Source organism: Zingiber officinale, chromosome 8A (genome assembly GCF_018446385.1).
Source record: "Zingiber officinale cultivar Zhangliang chromosome 8A, Zo_v1.1, whole genome shotgun sequence".
In the NCBI taxonomy this organism is placed as follows: domain Eukaryota; kingdom Viridiplantae; phylum Streptophyta; class Magnoliopsida; order Zingiberales; family Zingiberaceae; genus Zingiber; species Zingiber officinale.
Genome location: NC_056000.1, coordinates 42,561,639 through 42,580,348, shown reverse-complemented (window position 1 = coordinate 42,580,348; position 18,710 = coordinate 42,561,639). Strand labels below are relative to the sequence as shown.

General features: G+C 37.5%; 4 protein-coding genes across 4 annotated transcripts; 2 read left to right on the top strand and 2 right to left on the bottom strand.

Annotated features, from left to right (window-relative positions):
* Positions 1 to 103: 103 nt before the first annotated feature.
* Positions 104 to 1,453, bottom strand: LOC122008653 (NF-kappa-B inhibitor-like protein 1). Its single transcript, XM_042564459.1, has one exon. The coding sequence runs from the start codon at positions 1,288 to 1,290 to the stop codon at positions 256 to 258; it is 1,035 nt and encodes a 344-aa protein (XP_042420393.1). The 5' UTR covers positions 1,291 to 1,453; the 3' UTR covers positions 104 to 255.
* Positions 1,454 to 2,367: 914 nt separating this feature from the next.
* On the bottom strand, positions 2,368 to 8,053 carry LOC122008651 (putative phosphatidylglycerol/phosphatidylinositol transfer protein DDB_G0282179). Its single transcript, XM_042564451.1, has 4 exons — positions 7,843 to 8,053; positions 6,556 to 6,657; positions 4,013 to 4,173; positions 2,368 to 2,593 (listed from the first exon to the last, which is right to left on the bottom strand). Exons 1-4 carry the CDS (start codon positions 7,931 to 7,933, stop codon positions 2,474 to 2,476), a joined length of 474 nt encoding a protein of 157 aa, XP_042420385.1. The 5' UTR covers positions 7,934 to 8,053; the 3' UTR covers positions 2,368 to 2,473.
* A 538-nt stretch (positions 8,054 to 8,591) lies between these two features.
* LOC122008650 lies at positions 8,592 to 14,522 on the top strand. The gene is made up of 4 exons (XM_042564449.1): positions 8,592 to 9,101; positions 9,543 to 10,086; positions 11,997 to 12,184; positions 13,816 to 14,522. Exons 2-4 carry the CDS (start codon positions 9,681 to 9,683, stop codon positions 14,344 to 14,346), a joined length of 1,125 nt encoding a protein of 374 aa, XP_042420383.1. The 5' UTR covers positions 8,592 to 9,101; positions 9,543 to 9,680; the 3' UTR covers positions 14,347 to 14,522.
* Positions 14,523 to 17,870: 3,348 nt separating this feature from the next.
* Positions 17,871 to 18,462, top strand: LOC122011658 (putative lipid-binding protein AIR1B). The gene has a single exon (XM_042568031.1). It carries the CDS (start codon positions 17,927 to 17,929, stop codon positions 18,332 to 18,334), a length of 408 nt encoding a protein of 135 aa, XP_042423965.1. The 5' UTR covers positions 17,871 to 17,926; the 3' UTR covers positions 18,335 to 18,462.
* The last annotated feature ends 248 nt before the right edge of the window (positions 18,463 to 18,710 follow it).

The window sequence follows — 18,710 nt, the reverse complement described above, 5'->3', positions numbered from 1 at the left end:
TCACCAAATTACAGTTCATGAAGAGTTAAATTTTGCCAAAGGGCTTGCAATCTTTATGTTTCAGAATCATTTGATTATTATTATTATTATTAAAGGTGTTTATTTGTGTTGATTTATAGTTAAAAATCAGATAAATTTTAAAAATTCAAAGGGAGAAGAACAAAACAAAATAAATTGTAATATTTTTGAAAGAATTGAGAATGAGAAGAAGAAGAAGAAGAAGAAGCGGCGGCGGCGGCGATCACAGATCATGCTTTAACAGCAAATGGGGCATAAAACCAAACCGTTCTCGTTGCAATGTCGGCACTGTGTTGCTCCCAACTCCTCTTCGCCATGGACTTTCCTACTGCCACTGCACTGCCAGCACACCGCAAACTTCACGCCGTCACAGCCTTCGCAGGCCCCAGCGGCGCCGTCCCTGGCCGACTGCTCGGTCTGGACTCTCTGCAGCAGCGGCAGCAGCCTCCCTTGCTCGTGGAGGCCCAACACCTCGTCGGCGCCGCCGATGTACCGCCCCAGGATGAACAGCCGCGGGGGGATGGCGCGGCCTTCCAACGCCCCCCACAGCTCCTTCCTGAACGCCAAGTGCATCGACACATCTCGCTCAAAAAATCGAATTTTGAGGCTCTGGAGCAGGAACCGGACGCCGCTGCAGTCCTCGAAGGTCTTGCGGATCCCCCGCAGCGTCGTCGTGTAGAGGATGACGGATTCTTCTCCTCCGGGAGGGCACCTGTACTCGAATTCCATCAAGGGGTTTAGGGCGGCGCCGGAAGAGGAATCGTCAGTGCGAGGAAGTTTGGTGGGCGGCTCCGGCTCTGCCTCGCCTACTTGCGGCGGATCCCCTTCTCCATTGCTCTCGATTAGGGCATCAGCCCTGGCCCTGGCTCTACGCTTGTACTCCTCGAACCCTCTCGTGTGCTCCATCACCGCCTCCCGGAACGCCGTTAGGAGTTCCGGGTCGAAGAGTGTCTCCGATTCAGGATCCGGCCTCCGGTATCTCTCGCCTCCATCCTTCTTCTCGTCGAGACCCATAAAGGCGTCGCCTTTGGACGGCGGCGGAGGCCTATAGTTCTCTTTATCGCAGCTGCTGGGAAAGCTCCCGACGAGGTCGGATCCTTCATCGTCCTCTTCGAGGCTTCTGGTGAGATCATCGGAGTCTACGACGGGGAGGTCACCGAGGACGCTGCGTGGACAAGGAGGGGGGCAGACAGCTTCGTCATGGTGCTTGAGATAAGGCACCTGAGAGACGGACTTGAGCTGCTTCAAGATCCTGCCTTTGATGCCTTTCATGGCGCTGCAACTGATGCGGGAGGAGGACGAGAACTCGATTCGAAGATCGAGACTAGATTCTCATCGGATCTGATCGTGGTGCTTGCCGCCGCAGCTTCTGCTCGGCGATGAATCGCAACGATGGCAACGGCTAATTTTACGAAAGGAGGAAAGCAACGGTCAAAAAGTCGGCCCTGGGACACGAATTGGGTAGCGAAAATGGAGATCAAATGCGAAGGGTTGGGGTTTGGCATATCTCGTATGCCACGTAAGCTCGTGGCCTTCGTGTCACGAGTTGGATCGCACGAGAGCAGGGAAAAGCATCACGACCTAATCAGGACGTCCTTCCATGTAAACTATCGACTGTTTACTTGGATGGAAGTGGCGAAGAAAGAAGCATGGTATAAGTGGGGACTTTTTGCATGTATCTATGGGATGAATGATTCTCATTTATTTTATAAATGGAGATTATTCATCTCATCAATATATATCTAAAGGGACTATCCTTGAATCGCAAAAACCGGTCCAAGGATCCGGTCCCTGGTATGGCAGGCCAAAGAGTCATTGGTGTTTCCTATGATGGATCCAAAGAAGGATGTGAAGGAGAAGAAAGGCATGGTATTCCTTTTTAATTTTTAATGAAAAGGACGATTCATCCCACCCAAAATTTATGTATAATTACTTAACTATTTTAGTTAACTAAAAGATAATAGATGTCCTATAATAATTACTTAATTGTTCTCTAATATATTATTTTTATTATTATCTTCCATTATTATCGATTGGACACAACTGCAGTAATTACAACACATATTCAGCATTTTTAAAAAGTATTCATAACTGCTATAAAATCAATTCAGCTGGTTCATTTAACAATTTAAATAAATAATAATAATAATAATAATAACAGTTAAGTAATTATTCATGAGTTACCAGTAGCATTTGGCAGCTTTTGATTAAAAAATATAGAAAGAAACAGACTGATGATTTTTTTTTAAAAAAAAGGTGCTTTTTTAATTTTGCCCACTTTTGTTTTTTTTTTTTTGCATTTGTTTTATTTCTAAAAGAAACAAAATGCTTTAAAAAATACACCTGACAAACATCAAAGTCTTGCTATACATTAAAATTTCAACAAGCTTGAAGTTCTTTATAGTGTGAAGCACGATGCTGAGAATTACATGATAAAGAACAAGCCACTCATGGCTCATTTTTCACTGATTAAATTACCAGCATCCGCCATGAATCCAATGCTGAAGCCGAAGGTAATGCACGTAAGCTGCTTCCCATCATCACCCTTTATGTTCATTGTTAGTGTGTATGATCCCTGCAACTCAAGTAAACAACAATCACAACTCTAGAGAGAAGATAGATTAAGATCGTATGAACGTATTAAAATATTATTAGGACAAAAAAAAATTAAGATATCTTCATAATGATATTATATTGTTCATTTTGAATCTAAGCCCTCATAATTTTATTTTTGAACTCTACCCAAAAGGACTCGTGTCAATTGAGATATCTTTTTAGTATAAATAATCTGGTACAAAGTTTAATGCTGGGTTAATTCCATTTAGCCAAAAAATTTAGAAAACCTCGGCAGTCATATCCTACAGATTAGTTGCTTGTAGCAAGTTCACATTGTTTTGGGGGCAGTAATACAGTCAAGAATCAGGAAGAGAGTTTGTAACAGGTTGAAATAGTTAAAAGAAATGATTTTGCTGGTTGTAAAACAAAACAAAATATAAATTTTATTTGGTTTCAGTTTGTCTAATGCTTCCAAGTACCAAGGTTTAAAATTTCGACCCGTGCCGAAGTTTTTTAAATATAAAATATATTAATTAAAAATTAAAATATTTAACATAAATATTTAAAAAATAAACAAGATAAAAAATAATCTTTTAAAAAAGAAAAAGACATGAAAATAGATAAATAAATAAATAAATAATTTATTATAATTTTTAAATTAAAATAAATGAAATATAAAATTAATTAGATAATTTTATTAGGATTTACTAAAGTCTCTTTAGATTATCTCCACCATAACTAGGAGTTGTAAAACAAAACAAAATATAAATTTTATTTGGTTTCAGTTTGTCTAATGCTTCCAAGTACAATATCAGTACATTACATTACCAAGCCATATTTGTCCCAACTATTTATTTAATGGTTAGTCGTCTATTCAAAGACTATATATGTATATTTTTTTTTTACATCATTCAGTCATTTTTGTTAGGTTTCAAGGTTACAAAGTTATAAACATAATCCCATCTTGAAAATACATGAAAAAGATCATGTGTTTTCCTAAACTATCATTAATAATATTCAAATCTTTGCGATCAAACTTCAAATTATGACACTCCATCTCCCTCTGTTTCTCTCTCTCATATTCTAACCAATTAACATATGTATTAAAGGATTATTAATAATCAGTTTCCAATTGGTGCATAATTTTTTAAAATGTTTCAAACTATCCCACTGTTATTGAGATATTACCAACTTTTTTAGTGCAGATGGAGATTTAAGTTTCAGATGAGGAAATCGATTTTCCACACTCTAAGGTTTATCTTTTAGCCCAAGAGGGATGGAACAATCATACGAGATTTTAGAACCTCTCCATTTTAATAATTCATCAGATTGGTCACAAAAAAGCAGCAGAATCAACCGACCATACTTAGAAATTGCATGAAAACAGCAGGCAATCAACCACGATTATTATGAGTAAGAACTTTCAAGAATCTCTCACCGGAGGAGTTATTGATGGTAGAATCTGCTGATGAGATAGCACAAAATCACCGGTGGTAACCGGGCATGATGTCTCCTTGCAAAGATCTATCTCTTCATGGTCAACATGGAAAAAGAAATAATTGACATCAATTATCAACTTCCCCGCTGATATCTCATCCCCTGCATCAAAACATCAAAATTAAATATGTAATCGAGCAAAAGATAGCTATCAGTGTGGCTCATTTTTATTCTAGAAAGAAACTAATTTCATTTTAAAAATAACAGTAGGAAGATGTCAATCTATCCTTTACAGTAGAATATGATTACTCTCCATAAGAACTGAGGTAAGATACAAGTAGTACCAACTGAAATCCAAAACATAGCTAATTGATAAAATTAGTTACTAGCAATGGCAACAAAGCCCTATATAATATCTTCTTGTAACAATAGGAATGGTTAGCCAACAAAAGTAAGCATGTTTCTAACTTCGTATGCTTGTCCATCCACAGACCCTAAGTGGAAATAGCTTCCAAGCATCATGTAGACATCCACTTAATATACTCTACATTTGTTTATGAGAAAAAGGTTTTTAGGTCAGCTGAGAATGCCCTTCCTACAATACCACGCAGAGTGTACTATTGCCATATGCTTCCATCTAATTCACAATCACTATGTAAAATGGCTCAGAAACTGAAGTGGCTAGCCAATTTTACAGATCAAACCATTTTGCAAACCAGCTTGCCAATTTGATAGGGCAATCCACTTTTGAGTTCAAAAAACAATTAATAAATTCAGTTGTATCGCATTTGTATAATTGTCCTATGTTTATGTTATGTTGATTTGTAAATTTTGTAAGAAACATAAAGAATTCTAAAAGATGACCTTGGGAAATAATTTAGGTAGAAGTTCGCAAACTAAATGAAGGAATATTTGCACATCTCAAACAGAAATGGCAGCTCATTAGTGCATCTATCAACACCAGCCAGAGCTCACATTTGAAAGTGTCATATCAAAATGCAATATGGTGTTTGCTCAAGAGTAAAACAATTTGGAGCTTTGGATGAAATCTAGAATAACATTTTGAGTAAATAAGAAGTCAGAATAAACACTTGGAGAGGGTTACAAAATTTAAGATTTTGCTTCTCTCCTTGACAGAGATCCGTACTGATGCAAGGCCCAGCAAAGAATGAGGCTGATGGCGAAGACCATAATCAGTAATTCAACTTTGGTGCGAGGTTAACATCTATTCAATCTTCTTTTCCACTAGCCAAGGTCATTTCTGTCATCGCCTTTCTATTATGTGCAGGGTCAATACAAACTGATTCAGATATTCTCTACTCCGACAAGAAAATAATATCTCCAAGAACAACTGATATTCTCCCTCAGCAACCAATGCTCAAGTTAGTGTTCATTCCCTTGTCAGCAATGTACTGTAGATTGATTAATTTTTGTTGTTTGAGGAGCTCTGTATGCATCTCTATTGAACAAAAAGGCCAATTTCCACCAAGTCATTGTACAACAAAAGATTGAGGCTTAGATAAAACTTCGAGCACCAATTGGCACAACTATTTGCTCCATTCATGGTTATTCTGTCCATGAATTGAGGATTGTGGATCAGCAAGGGACAAAGAGTTTTGTCTATGTTTAGGCCCCCACATGAGAATCTAACAATGGCCTTTCTTTACCATGCATCTTAAAATCCAATTTTCATCATCACTGAGTTGGCATAGTTCTTGCAAAAGCTTTACCATACATCAATTTATCCCACTTGTCTTCATCGCTACTTTTGAGTACCTGACACGAAAACACGAGCAGAACCGAACACCAAAAAATCAGATTAGAGTCAGGTCTTATTGGGTTCGGGTCAAGTTCGGATCGACAAGATTGACACAATTAATAAACAAGTTGGGTTCAACCTAAAATGATCTGACTACAACCTGCGAACCCGTTTATAAATATTTTCAGGTCGGGTTTGGGTTAAAATAAGCATATTTTAATAAAATGAATCTTTTCAGGTCGGGTTCGGATTGAGTTCGAGTTAAGATGAGCATGCTTTATAAATGGATCATTTAGGGTTGGGTCGGGTTTGGATTGGATTTGGATTGTAGGTCATTTCAGGTCGGATTTGATCAAATACAGATAAACGGGTCAAGTTTGCGTCGAACAATTTGACCTAAAATATTAAACAGGTCGGGTTTAGGTTTTGATGTTCCAACCCGTCAACCTACCAACCCGAATCCGCCAACCTGAACCCGACCTGAATTGTCACCCTTACTTTTAAGGGCAAGGCATATGAATTTACATTACCCGGGCAAATTCTAAATGCAAAATTCTCTCAATCTGAATTTGGAGTTCACAATTCCATTGTGAATAAATGGAATTGCATTATCATGGTATATTTTTAATTGAAGTTAGCTTGAGAATCAAGATGTATTTTATGTGTGTTAATTCCATGACAACAATAGTAAACTAATCTTACAATTATTGACCAAAGAACAACGACATGCATACTAAAGGAGAAAAACAATTAAAATAATTGACACTGCAAGCATGTTTTCCTACCAGTAGATGCTGAGATATTGAATGTAGTTTGCTCGCCCCTTCTAATGGGATATGGAGAAATGTCAACTCCACTAACCTTGACAGTATAATTAGCATTCTTTTCTGCAAAAAAAAAAACACACAGCACATAAATACAAAGTGACACAAACTACACAAACTAAAGAACATATCAAACAAACTTCTAAGAAAAAAAGTTGCATAAAAGTGTTCATGTAATCACCCCTGAGAATAATGATAATCTCATTGCATTCATCATTTTAACACAAAAGCAAGAATAATTTGTGATTTTACATAGGCGCTGACCAAACAAACATAAAACAAGCAAACACCAAAATTAGTGACCAGTTGAAGTTGATAGAAATTGCATTAAAAACAAATATACTATGTCAAGTTACATTACATTCCTACCAAACCAGTAGGCATCTGATCAACTGACTGATCGTTACAACTGAACTCAAACTCGCTAACCTAATCAGGGAGTGCCACCAAGAAACCATTTTTAAACACAAAAACCTGCCCAGCAACAAACAGGAACCTTAGAAGTAAACAAACTGTAAATTTCATAGAATCGCCAGAAGAGAAAAAAAGAGAGGTGAAGGAATAACTGCAGTATTTGACGGAGATGGAGAAAGCGTCCAAGCAAAATAGCAGAAGGGAAGGCACTCAGCATTGCAAGATACACGACGCTAAGCTTCTTCACTTGAGATTGAAAATAATCTTTAATACTTACGAACCTACAGTACAAGCAGGCATAGTATCAACTGACTGGTGACCGTCACCAAATTAATCTACGTATAACTGGTCTCAAAATTCCTTAACCTAACAAGGGAGTACCACCAAAAACCCAATTTTAACGCACAAAACCTGCCCAGCAACAAATCGGAACCTCACTGTAAGAAACATGGAATCGACGAGCAGAGAAAACAAAGAGATGAGGGGAATAACTGCTGTACTTGACGTCGATGGTGACTGCGCAAGCACGCAAGAAGAAGAGTCGGAGAAGGTTAAGCATTAGATCTACGCCCCCTTTAAGCTCCCTCAGAAACCTTGGTAATTATACTACCGACGAACATGTGGGCAGCCGATCAACTGATTAGTGACCATTGCGAACTCAATCTAAGTACAACTGAATTCAAAACTCTCCGATCTAACAAAGGAGCACCACCAAAAACCCATTTTTTAACACCGAACACCCATCCCAAAAACAAATCGGAACCACAGGAGTAAATAAACTGTACGAAACATAGCATCCATCGGCAGAGAGAAAGGAGAGATGAGGGCAATTACTGCAGTATTCGACGTCGATGGAGACGGCGCAAGCGACCAAGCAGAGAAGCAGGAGAAGCGAAAGCACTCCGTGGTGCGAGATCGATGCCATCGATAACTTTTCTTCGCTTGAGATTGAGACGAATCCTTCCTATTTTTTGCTTTGTCCCCTTTGTTGATCTCGTTTCTTCTTCCCCACGAAAAGAAGGAAATCACGAACAGGTAGAACTTCTAATTTATTTTTTCTTCAATAATACCATTTAATTTCTAAAAAATAAATAAATAAAATATGAGGAAACATCCTTAAAAATTTTAGTTTTTTATTCAAAATACCTTTTTATATAAATTACCTATCTAAGCCCTTTATCCTTAAAATCTCCGTCCTCTAAACTCTTAAATTTAATTAGTTGTGAAACTTATAGTTAGAACATACTAAATTATCTAATAGCTATTTTATACATCATTATTAAGTCAAATATTAAAATTCTATATTTAGCAATGTTTTAGGATTAATCTTGATTAAAATTTATAAATGACATTAATTAATGAAGATAACAACAAGAAAATATTAATTATTTATTGGACTTTTAAGATATATATAAAAAGCGGGTTATGTACTAAATCCTACTAATCCATAGTTTGTTGATCATCTACGACCGTCGATCACAAGATCCACGGTTAATATCCCGATATCACCTCCAGTTCATTCCCCCAATAACAGTTACATCTGTTAAGAAATAGGCAAAAAGGGACAAAAAGCCTGGCAGCCTCTTCCCAAATTCTCTCTCTCCAAATCCTCGCATTTCAATCCTTTTCTACTCGCAAAATTTGATTTTAATGCGAGAATCCGATGCTCCATGCGTCACCGAGACGATCGATTCGCCATTTGGACGATGATTTTTCGTTCGGATGCAGTGAAGAACCCTAGCGGGACGATGCGGTGTGAAGGTTTTCTGGGGAAATCTGGAACAGGACTGCACAATGGCGGCGCTTTCTTCGCCTCCGTTCGCGATCTCTTTGCTCCTGCCGATGCCGATTCCTTTAGTGTTCGTTTTGGCTCCCTGGGCGTTGCCTCCGAAGGCGATGCCGAGCGTTCCTGATTTGGACGAGGCCGAGGACCTCGCGCAACTCCGACCTCACTTTCGCACCGTTTTTCATTGTCTACGTCCCCGCCGCCCGCTTCATCCTCTCGCAGGCGCCGTCGTTCCGAGGCCGCTTCATCCGGGCCAAATCGACGCGGCGCGCCTCCCCGACGCTCATCTCCGCCGTGCGCCGCCTCCGTGAGTTGCTTCATCCTGGAAAAAAAATATATTATTAATTTAATTAAAATTATTATATCTAGAATAATATTATATTAATTTTTTTAATTTTAATTAATTGTTAATTTAACTTTTAATGGTACTTTTAAACAATAATGATTTTTTATAATTATTCCTTTTATAAAACTCAATAATGGAGTATATTTAATTTAGTTAAAATACTAAGGTGTTATTGGTAAAATGGCCATAATAATTGATCTAATTAATTCGTTAAAATTTAAGCAAATGAGTTGGTGATGAGTAATGTAATTAAATAAGTTTGGGTGAATGGCTTGTTTTTGACGATAATTTAAAAAAGGCTGCTTTTTTATTTTTGCCCTTAATAATATAAAAGAAGATCAAAAATAAAAATTCTCAAAAATTTTGAAATGGCAATGTTAAACGTTCATCGAATGGATGCAGGAGGTAAAGTGGAAATGTTCATAAACTTTGGGGGCAACTAGAAGTTTCTCTTACAAATAATACTACGCCCGGAGCCCCTCTTCTCCTTCGCCTCTCCCCGCTCCGGGTTTCGACTTCTTTCCCCTCGAAACCCTAGCCATGGCGGTGAGAGGCTTCCGCGGTGTCAGGGACGACCTCACGGAGCTCGGACGGCACCTCCTCGACATAGCCTGCCTTTTCACTCCCCTCCTTCCCCCTCCCCACCACGAGTCGCCGCCGCCTTCCCCCCGCCCCGCCTCTTCGCCCTCGCCCCCGCCGGCTCGCGCCTCCGCTAGGGCCCTCGCGGGGATCCTCAGCGACCTCGCCGAGATCGGAGGCGGGTTCCGCAGCGGCATCACTCGACTCTCGGGTGCACTGCGTGGCCCTGCGGATCGAGACAGGGAATCGGGAGATCGCGCGGGAAAGTCTCAGGAAATCGGGGTCTCGGAGGAGGTTCTTGAATACGTCGAGGATCTCGTCAAGTATCCCGATTCCTGGCTGGAGTTCCCGGTGCATTTAGATGAAGGTAAATCCTTGCTTCGCAATTAAAAGATTGATTTTGAAATTTTCAGCTTCCTTTCTTCTCCACCAGTTGTCTGATTAATGCTGTATTTGGCGAAGGAAGTAACGGAGAAAAGAAGTTTCAAAAGGAATCACTTATCTACTTTCCATCCACTTTTCACAATCTAGTCGAAAGTTAGTTTTAAAAATAGTTGTTTTTTCTTCTTTCGTTCCACTTTTCACAATCTAGTTTACAGACACGAAATTTGAAGGAAGTAATATTAGTTTTCAGTATCAAAAATCCCTTTCTCTCCACATCAGCTTGGGAAGAAGTATAGTAAAATATTTTTATGGAATTAAATTTTTCCTTCACTCATCTTCCTTAAACAGAAGAGAATGACAATTTGTTTTCCCTTCCCTTTCGCTCTTATATGCCTGCACAGAAGTTTGTAAGAAAAAAAATATATTATTTTGCTGGAAGATTAAACCTTTTGAATTTTTTTCAGACAGAAAATTTTAAACTTTTTCTCCCAAAGTATTTGCAGTTGCTACTCTTGCTACCAACTTGATAGTGGACGTTTGGGTCTTTACCAAACACATTAATGCTGATAATCTCTAGAAATTTATGTGCATCAAAGGTGAATAAGCTAACTCAAAGCTGCATTTCGCTAACAGTGGCCAAGTGTCTGCTAATTAGTCAATTGATAGTATTTAATTGCTTTAATTTGGCATTGGTATTTATTTGTTAGGGCATAGGTGTTCAATTAATTATCAAGCTCTAACTCAGTTGATGCATTAACAGTTTATTAGTTCAAGCTGTTAGGTTAGACTTTAGATACGGATCAATTTGTAATGCTAGTGGTGCTAGTGGAATTAGCAATACAGGACAGTGCTAGCATAAGTTTCATTTTCTTTACCACTTGTTTTAACTAAAATTTTGGAAACTGCAAAGTGCTTCTCTGCTTTGTCTTTTCTAACTCCCCATCAATTGATTTCTTCAATCCCGTTACCTCCTTTGTTTTCCTCTTTTAAGTACCAAACATATCCTTTCTTTCAATCTACCTTGCCACTTAGCATGTACTCTCTCTTTTCCATTGTTGTTACCAATGAAAGAGTTGAAAAATCAATACAATTCGGTGATCTTCCATTTTTCCATACTTTTGCTCGTTTCTAGTAACTTATCTGAGTTTTGGATACGTTACATTGAAGCACATCTTGTCATCAGATTAAAGAGCTGCTTCACTTGAGCATCTTAATGATCCATCTAATGGCCCAGATCAATGAAAACTCAGTCTGATAACTGCTATCCCATCCCTAAGCAAAGAAAGGGTGCATGCCTATTTTCTCATATAGCTTATACAATCTAGTATTACCTCTAGGATTACTACACGAATGATTGGATCTACTCTCTTTATTTTATGCTCAATTATGAATGTTGGTGGTTTCCTTTCTTTTTAACTCTGCTTTGCTGACTAATGTAAAATTCATCAGTTACAAAAAAAAACACTTTTCAATTATGCTAAGTATTGATTACATGTAAACAGACTTTGCAAAGTTCACTCCTGTTATAACTAATGTATTTGCTATGTTTGATGCTGTATTATTCACGAAACCAAACAATGGTTAGCAGTTTCATATTCTTGATTGTTAGATCTCAGATAAAGTCCTGTGACTTCTCAAAATTTCCCACATCAAACACTGAATTCATACACCATTGCTATCTCTTTCCATCCACCTCAACTTATTGTGCTTGTGATACTTGGAAATGGAAGGATTATTTAAATAACATTGGTTTGTTGTTTAATATCCCCACCAGAAATAGCAATGCTAATTTTTGAAAGACAAAAAATCATTTAACTATATTTTTATTAAAAACTTGTGTAGTTATGATTGTGATGCTAACTGTAGGCTGACCGCTATTTTTAAAATTTGCAGAGTTTCATATGTCTCGTACTCAAAAAGAGCACATTACAACAGTTGAACGTATCAACCCTAATTTACAATCTCTTCGACTTAGACTTTGCCCCGACCATTTAAGTGAGGATTCTTTCTGGAGGATATACTTTGCATTGTTGCATCCTAAACTGAACAAGCATGATTCTGAATTGCTATCTACTTATCAGGCAAGAAAATGACTTCTTATATTACTTACTGGTTTTGCTTAAATAAATTTTAAAATCTGCATGCTTATAACTCCAAGTGACTCATGATGTCTCCAAGTGATTTTCTCTTATGTCTTTATGTAATAGTCTCTCGTGGGAAATTCTTATGGATATGCTTTGTATTGTCTATGGTTTGTCTGATTGAACATATCAACAAAGTTAAAATACCAGAGCGTGGCAGCTGCCAGGATGTTACAGTTTTGGTGCTGACTGGCGTGCCATGTTCTTGTATGGGATGGTGCTGATTGTCACTGATAAGAGCAAAAGGAGGAAGAAGAGGAAAAGGGGAAAAGGAACAAGTCCTCTTACCTAAGGATGTGAAATTCTAGACAATTTTCATTTCCATAAAATTTTGTGATTCTGCTAGCACATCAATTTAGATTTAGATTGAGACCTTGCTATTTAGGACAAACAATTACAGAATTAAGATGATATTACAATTACAAATTTAGAGTATGTCCATTTTCATTCCCACTAATCTCAGCACACTTTATTTTAATTTATTGTGTTGTACATCATACCATACTCCTTTAGTATGCCTCTCTATTTCACATGAGAATCTTCAGAATTTCTAGATTAAGCCCTTTCCTCATATCCTGAGCTTAGGCTATGTGGTATAGTCAGTTAATCAAATTTAATATTAACGGTGGCCAGCTCTGGATCTTTTAATCTAATTGAAATATGTTGGAGACAAGATGCACAAACTTACTCTAGGCATTGGAAAATATTCTTGGTAATTACTATCCTTCAATCCTCTCAGTACCTCAGAAGATAAATGATGTGGGAATTAGATAAATATGGTTGTGTTTTTTTCCAAAAGAGATTTTTTTTTTTTTTTGCATCATTATATTTGGCCTTTACCTTGTTGACGAATCAAATACATAGAAAGTTGCAACATATGACATTTATTTTGTCTATTTGGTGTTGCTTAATATGTTCACTGTTATTACATTTGTTTTTACTCAAGTTCTAGTGCCAGCTTGAGTTCTGGTACATGTTTGGACTTTTGTTCCTTAGATTTTTAGCATTTCATTTCTTTGTTATGGGTATGTTTACTGAGAAATAGAATTGAAAACTTGCGACTAAAACAAGTTTTAAGAAATTGTTGAGACATGAAATGAATATTGCAGAAAATATTTTGTGTAAACAAAGGCAAGTTATAAAATTAAAGAGAACTTCAAATTGTCCCATTAATCCTGTGTCTGCATCTGCTGCTTTAGAATGCAATTCTTCCATTCAAAACATTGTTTGCCTAGTTGACTCTAATTTAACTAGCTTATCCAGACACCAATGAACTTGCTTATAACTTAAAGGCTTGTGACTTCTCTCTCTCTCTTTTGTCGATCTGCCTCAAGAATGTTTACTAATCCTCAATCTTTTTGCTTCATTTGAGAAGAAATTATTGCAAGTGGATAAAGCCAGTATTTCCTTCTGTGATAGGAGTTGTTTGTTAACCATCGAATGCAGTATGTATTCATTATTTCCTTTTGGCATATTTAACTTTATAATGCCTCCTATACGACCTTCTCCAAAGTTAGCTATCCACTTTGGGTTTTTGATGCATGTCCTTTCGTTTGTCTTATTTTTATCAGATTGTGGACTCGATGCGTGTAGCAGCAAAGGAAATGAGCAGTAGACAGTCTAACAACATTGATTCACAGAGCTTAGCTTCATTGGCTAGCGAAAAATGTGGCAGCATCCAACAGGAGCATAACAATGGATGGCAAGATGCACTGATGGTGAAGACACGATCGCAACAAAGCATCGATCAGTGGTCTGAAGTGTCGGGTGCAGCCTACGCTTCTTCCGATGCAACAATGAGACTTAGACCTGATGACATGTCATCAAGGGGTAATGTCGATGAGGGTAATGTTTTGGTGATGGAGAAGTACATGGATTCTCTCTTGACAGCAGAGCAATTGTTACATTTGCCTTATTCCTTGAGGAGGAAGCATGCCTCAGCAAGTGAGGAAAACTTGGCAATGTATCGGAAGGTGTCGAAATTGAAGATGTCCTCCGATGAGGAATCCAGTGATTGGCAACCCGTGGAGGACTCAGACTTTGAGGTCTTAGAGAAATCATCGGCCGAGAGGAGCCCCGTGCATCTCTACCGCCCCACATAAGTTTCTTTATTTTGACTCATTGTAAACAAACACGATCAAGTTCTTCATATTGCTAAGATGATCAACGGCCAAGTTGTCATAAAGTTCATACTCTGGAAGCAAATTTTATCATCCTTGTATATTTCTGTAATTATTTATCCTTATATCAGATTGAAATCTGATATCGACTTTCTTAAGTCTACAGTTTGTTTTTTCCCCTTTCATCCGTGATGATATTTTTTGATCCGAGATGTTATTTAATATCGACGCCGCTATTCTTCTATGCAACCTAATAGCATTTTTTATGGATGAGACACATGAAAATTTGTTATAGGATTGCACCATCATAAAATAAAATTAAGGAAAAAATACTTTTAACCCCCTATTTTGTAAGTAGCATTTTCTCCTATGTATTTAAAAAATAGTATTTAACCTCCCTTTGACAGCAAATTTGAAAAAAAAAATTGTAAAGGGTAATTATGTCCTTAAAAAATATATTCAATTGATATAAAAATTAATGATATATTTTTAGAATCGACTGCTTATTTATTAATTAGTTGATTCCATGAGGTATACATGGAAAAAAATATATATATAAGGATAAAAAAATATAGAAGCATCTAGTGTACCCTTCGTCATTCGCTCGGATTTGTAATTGATGTCGGTTTGTATGTGCATCCGCTCTAAATGTATTATAAAGCAAACCTTGTCAGCTAAGAATTGACATCATAGGTGTTACCCATTTTGACACTCAAGTCAATGATGAACTGAGATATGAGACTCACGTGCATGCATGAGAAAACAAAAGAGCTTGAAAAGACGAAGAAAATTTGTCATCGCGTAAGAAAAGAAAATTATACCTTCATCTATTTCTACTAAAAAATCTAAAATTTTAAATTTAAAAGTAAGTGAAGAAAATAATTATTATACATGGTATTCGAAGACTACACAAGAGCAGTAAAAATATATATTTTAAATTACATAATTTTTTTCATTCGTATAATTAAATATTAATTTTTATATATTATTGAAGGTTGCTTATAATTTATTTAAATGAATAGTCATGCAAAAATATCAATTAAGAACTTGAATGATCTAAATTAATTTAGATATAAACAAATTAAAAGAAATAGAACTACACGTGAATTATCAATAAATTAATATATTTTTCCTCTTATGATTATTTTAAAAAAAATCAAAAAGAGAATGTAATTATCTTTTATAATATTTTTCACATTTGACTTAGCATTAAATATTATTTTTTAAATATAAAAAATAAAATATTACTTAATGAAAAATATAGCAGTTAAAGGTATTTTTTTCCTAAAATTAATCGCATATCAGTACGTAGTTTGTATCAATAGTTTAACAACCGGCGTAATTCAGATATTCAGGCTTTAGAATAGACTAGTCGGATCCAGTCCCATAGAAATCTATTGACTGATAAATCCATGAAATATAGATGAATCATAGCAGATAATCCAACTTTGGTTTGAGCATTTCATGCATTATGATATAATCCAAATCGTGTTGCATGGGCATCTGTCCCATCTTTTCCTGTCGCAGTATGCCTCAAGAGGCAAATAAATCGATCAAAGTCTCGACTTGAATTATTGAATAATCATTAAAAAAAAATCATACATTACTTGAATAATTATTCTACTCATGTTTTTTAATTTGCTATCCAGCAGTTTCACATGATGAACACCATTCTGACAAAAGGTGAATACACTCGTCCTAAGTGTCTTTATCAATCCGTCTTAAGGCCAACACGAAGGAGATAAATCACGGACGACTACTAACCTTTGGAATAGTGACTAGCACATAAGGAAGATATTTATCTCGGCTTTACTAAGATTCAAATCCCATGATTATATGTGAGGAGATTAATCAAAAAATTACGGTTCATTATTAAAAAAAATTATTTTTCTCAGTTTTATCAAGATTTGACCTCTTAGTGTAGCAATATATATCCTACAGTAGTCGATATAATCATACCAGGAGGAATTATTTTACTTATTATAATGAGGTTTGAGAGTCGATCGTAGTGATAATTGCAAGTCTTAAACTAGTTCTATTGAGGGTACAATCAAAGTTTCATTTTGAAAAAATATAAAAAAAAATAATGAGTTTAAAAAAGATATAAGATATCTTCATTGACATGAGATGTTTTGAGTATAGTTTAAAAATAAAGTCAAGAGGGTTTAAACTCAAAGTGGATAATATTATATCATTATGGAGATACGTGGATTCCTTTTAGTCCGAACAAACGGTATCAAAGTCGTAGTCCAAACCAGATATCATGTGGGATGACCTTGAATGAAGTTGCAGGGAGCTCCGAAGTACGTCATGGTGACTGGATGCTTGCGGGGAAACCTAGAGCAACAGGTAAGGATGAACATATGTTTGCGGGAAGACCCGGAGCAGGTCAAGATGAATGCTTGTGGAGAGACCCGGAATAGGTCAAGGTGATCAAATGCTTGCAAAGAGGACCGGAGCAGGTCAGGGAGATTGGATGCTCGCAAGGACCGAAGCCAGGATAGGTCAAGAGTGACCGGATGATTGCGGGGAATGTCCAAAGCAGGTCAAGGTAACCGAATATTCACGGGGAGGCTCGGAGCAAGTCAAGAGCGATCGGACATTCGCAGGAAGACTCAGACCATAAGAGTAATGGTTATCTTTTGTTTGAGGAAAGGATTGTTAGGGATACAATCAAATTCCCACATTAGAAATATATAGAAAAGATCATGAGTTTAAAAGGATGTAATATATCTCCATTGGTATGAAACTCTTTGGGTATAGCCTTAAAAAAATAAAGTCGTGAGCGTTTAGACCCAAAGTGTACAATATCATACAATTATGGAGATATGTGAATTCCTTTTGAATAGAATAAATGATATAAGAGTTATGTTCCAAACTAAATGTCATGTGTGGTGGCCTTGAATAAAGTTACGAGAGGCCCGGAGCAGATCAGAATAATCGGATGCTCACAAAGAGACCCAGAGCAAGTCCAGAGTGACTTAGGCGGATGCTTACAGAGAGACCCAAAATAGGTTAAGATGATCGGATACTTACGAGGAGGCCCGGAGCAAGTTAAGAATGATCGGATGTGAATGCTTGTGGAGAGGCCCGGAGCATGTCAGAGTGACTGGATACTTACAGGGAGGTCCAGAGCAGTTCAAGAGTGACTAGATATCTGCGGGAAATATCCGGAGTAGGTCAAGATGACCAGATGCTCACGGCTCAAACAGATCAAAAGTGACCGGATGCTCGTGGGAAGGGTCAGACCATGAGAGTAATAATAGTCTTTCGTTTGAGCGGAGAATTGTTAGAGATACAATTAAAATCTCATATTGAAAAGATATGAAAAAAAAAATCATGAATTTAAAATGATATAAGATATCTATATTAGCATATAGCCTTCTAAGTAGAGTTTAAAAATAAAATTATAACCGGAGTTCAAAAATAGAGGGGCTCAAAATTGATAATATCACGAAGACACAAATATATTTCAGTCACAACAGGTCCAATCTAGGCCCGGTTCGAATATAAAAACACTCCTACTGGTGCTACAAGCCCTTGCAATAGTAAGAGCTGATCCATGGAGAAGGCGGCGAGAAAATTAGCTCTCCTCTTCTTCCTTTCTCTTCTCTCCTCCTCCACTCTACTGGCCACAACCGCCACCGCCGCAGCACAATTTCCTTCAAACCATTATAAATTCCCACCCAAGACGGCGCCGGCGAACCCCTTCTGTCCTGGCGCGAAGGCTGCGGCGTGCGTGGCTGTCCTCCTCAGCGACGTGGGTGGCCTGGTGGTCGGAGCGCCGCCTTCGCCGCTGACCGAGTGCTGCGCGGTGGTCCAAGGGCTCGCTGCGGCCGAGGCGGCGCTCTGCCTCTGCGCCACCGTGAAGGAGAGCGTGCTGGGGATCACCGCCAAGTGGACGGTGGCGCTGAGCGTGCTTCTCAGTTCGTGCAAAAAGGAAATCCCCGATGGCTTTAAGTGTGTTTAATTACTAGTAATGGAGGCGCTAGTGAGTCATTAGTTTCCTCTCGTTTCGTCTTTAATTAATAAATGTAGAATGCATTCCTCGATCGGGATGGTTTGTTTGTAGTATGATGTCGTATCGATTTCGAGTCATCATCATGTCTCCTTTTTCATGCTACAATTAGTTAACATATTAATCTAACAAACAAATAAAATTTATATCATTCTCAATATAAATTTAATAATAATAATAATAATAATAATAATAATGCGACTGAGATGAGGATGCATTATTAGGTCACGGACGAATTGCTTCTGCGGCTCAGATTTGAACCACGAAAAGTACAAATGCCAGATTAGACCCACTCCACTCATTTATATACCCAAGCCACCAAGACAGT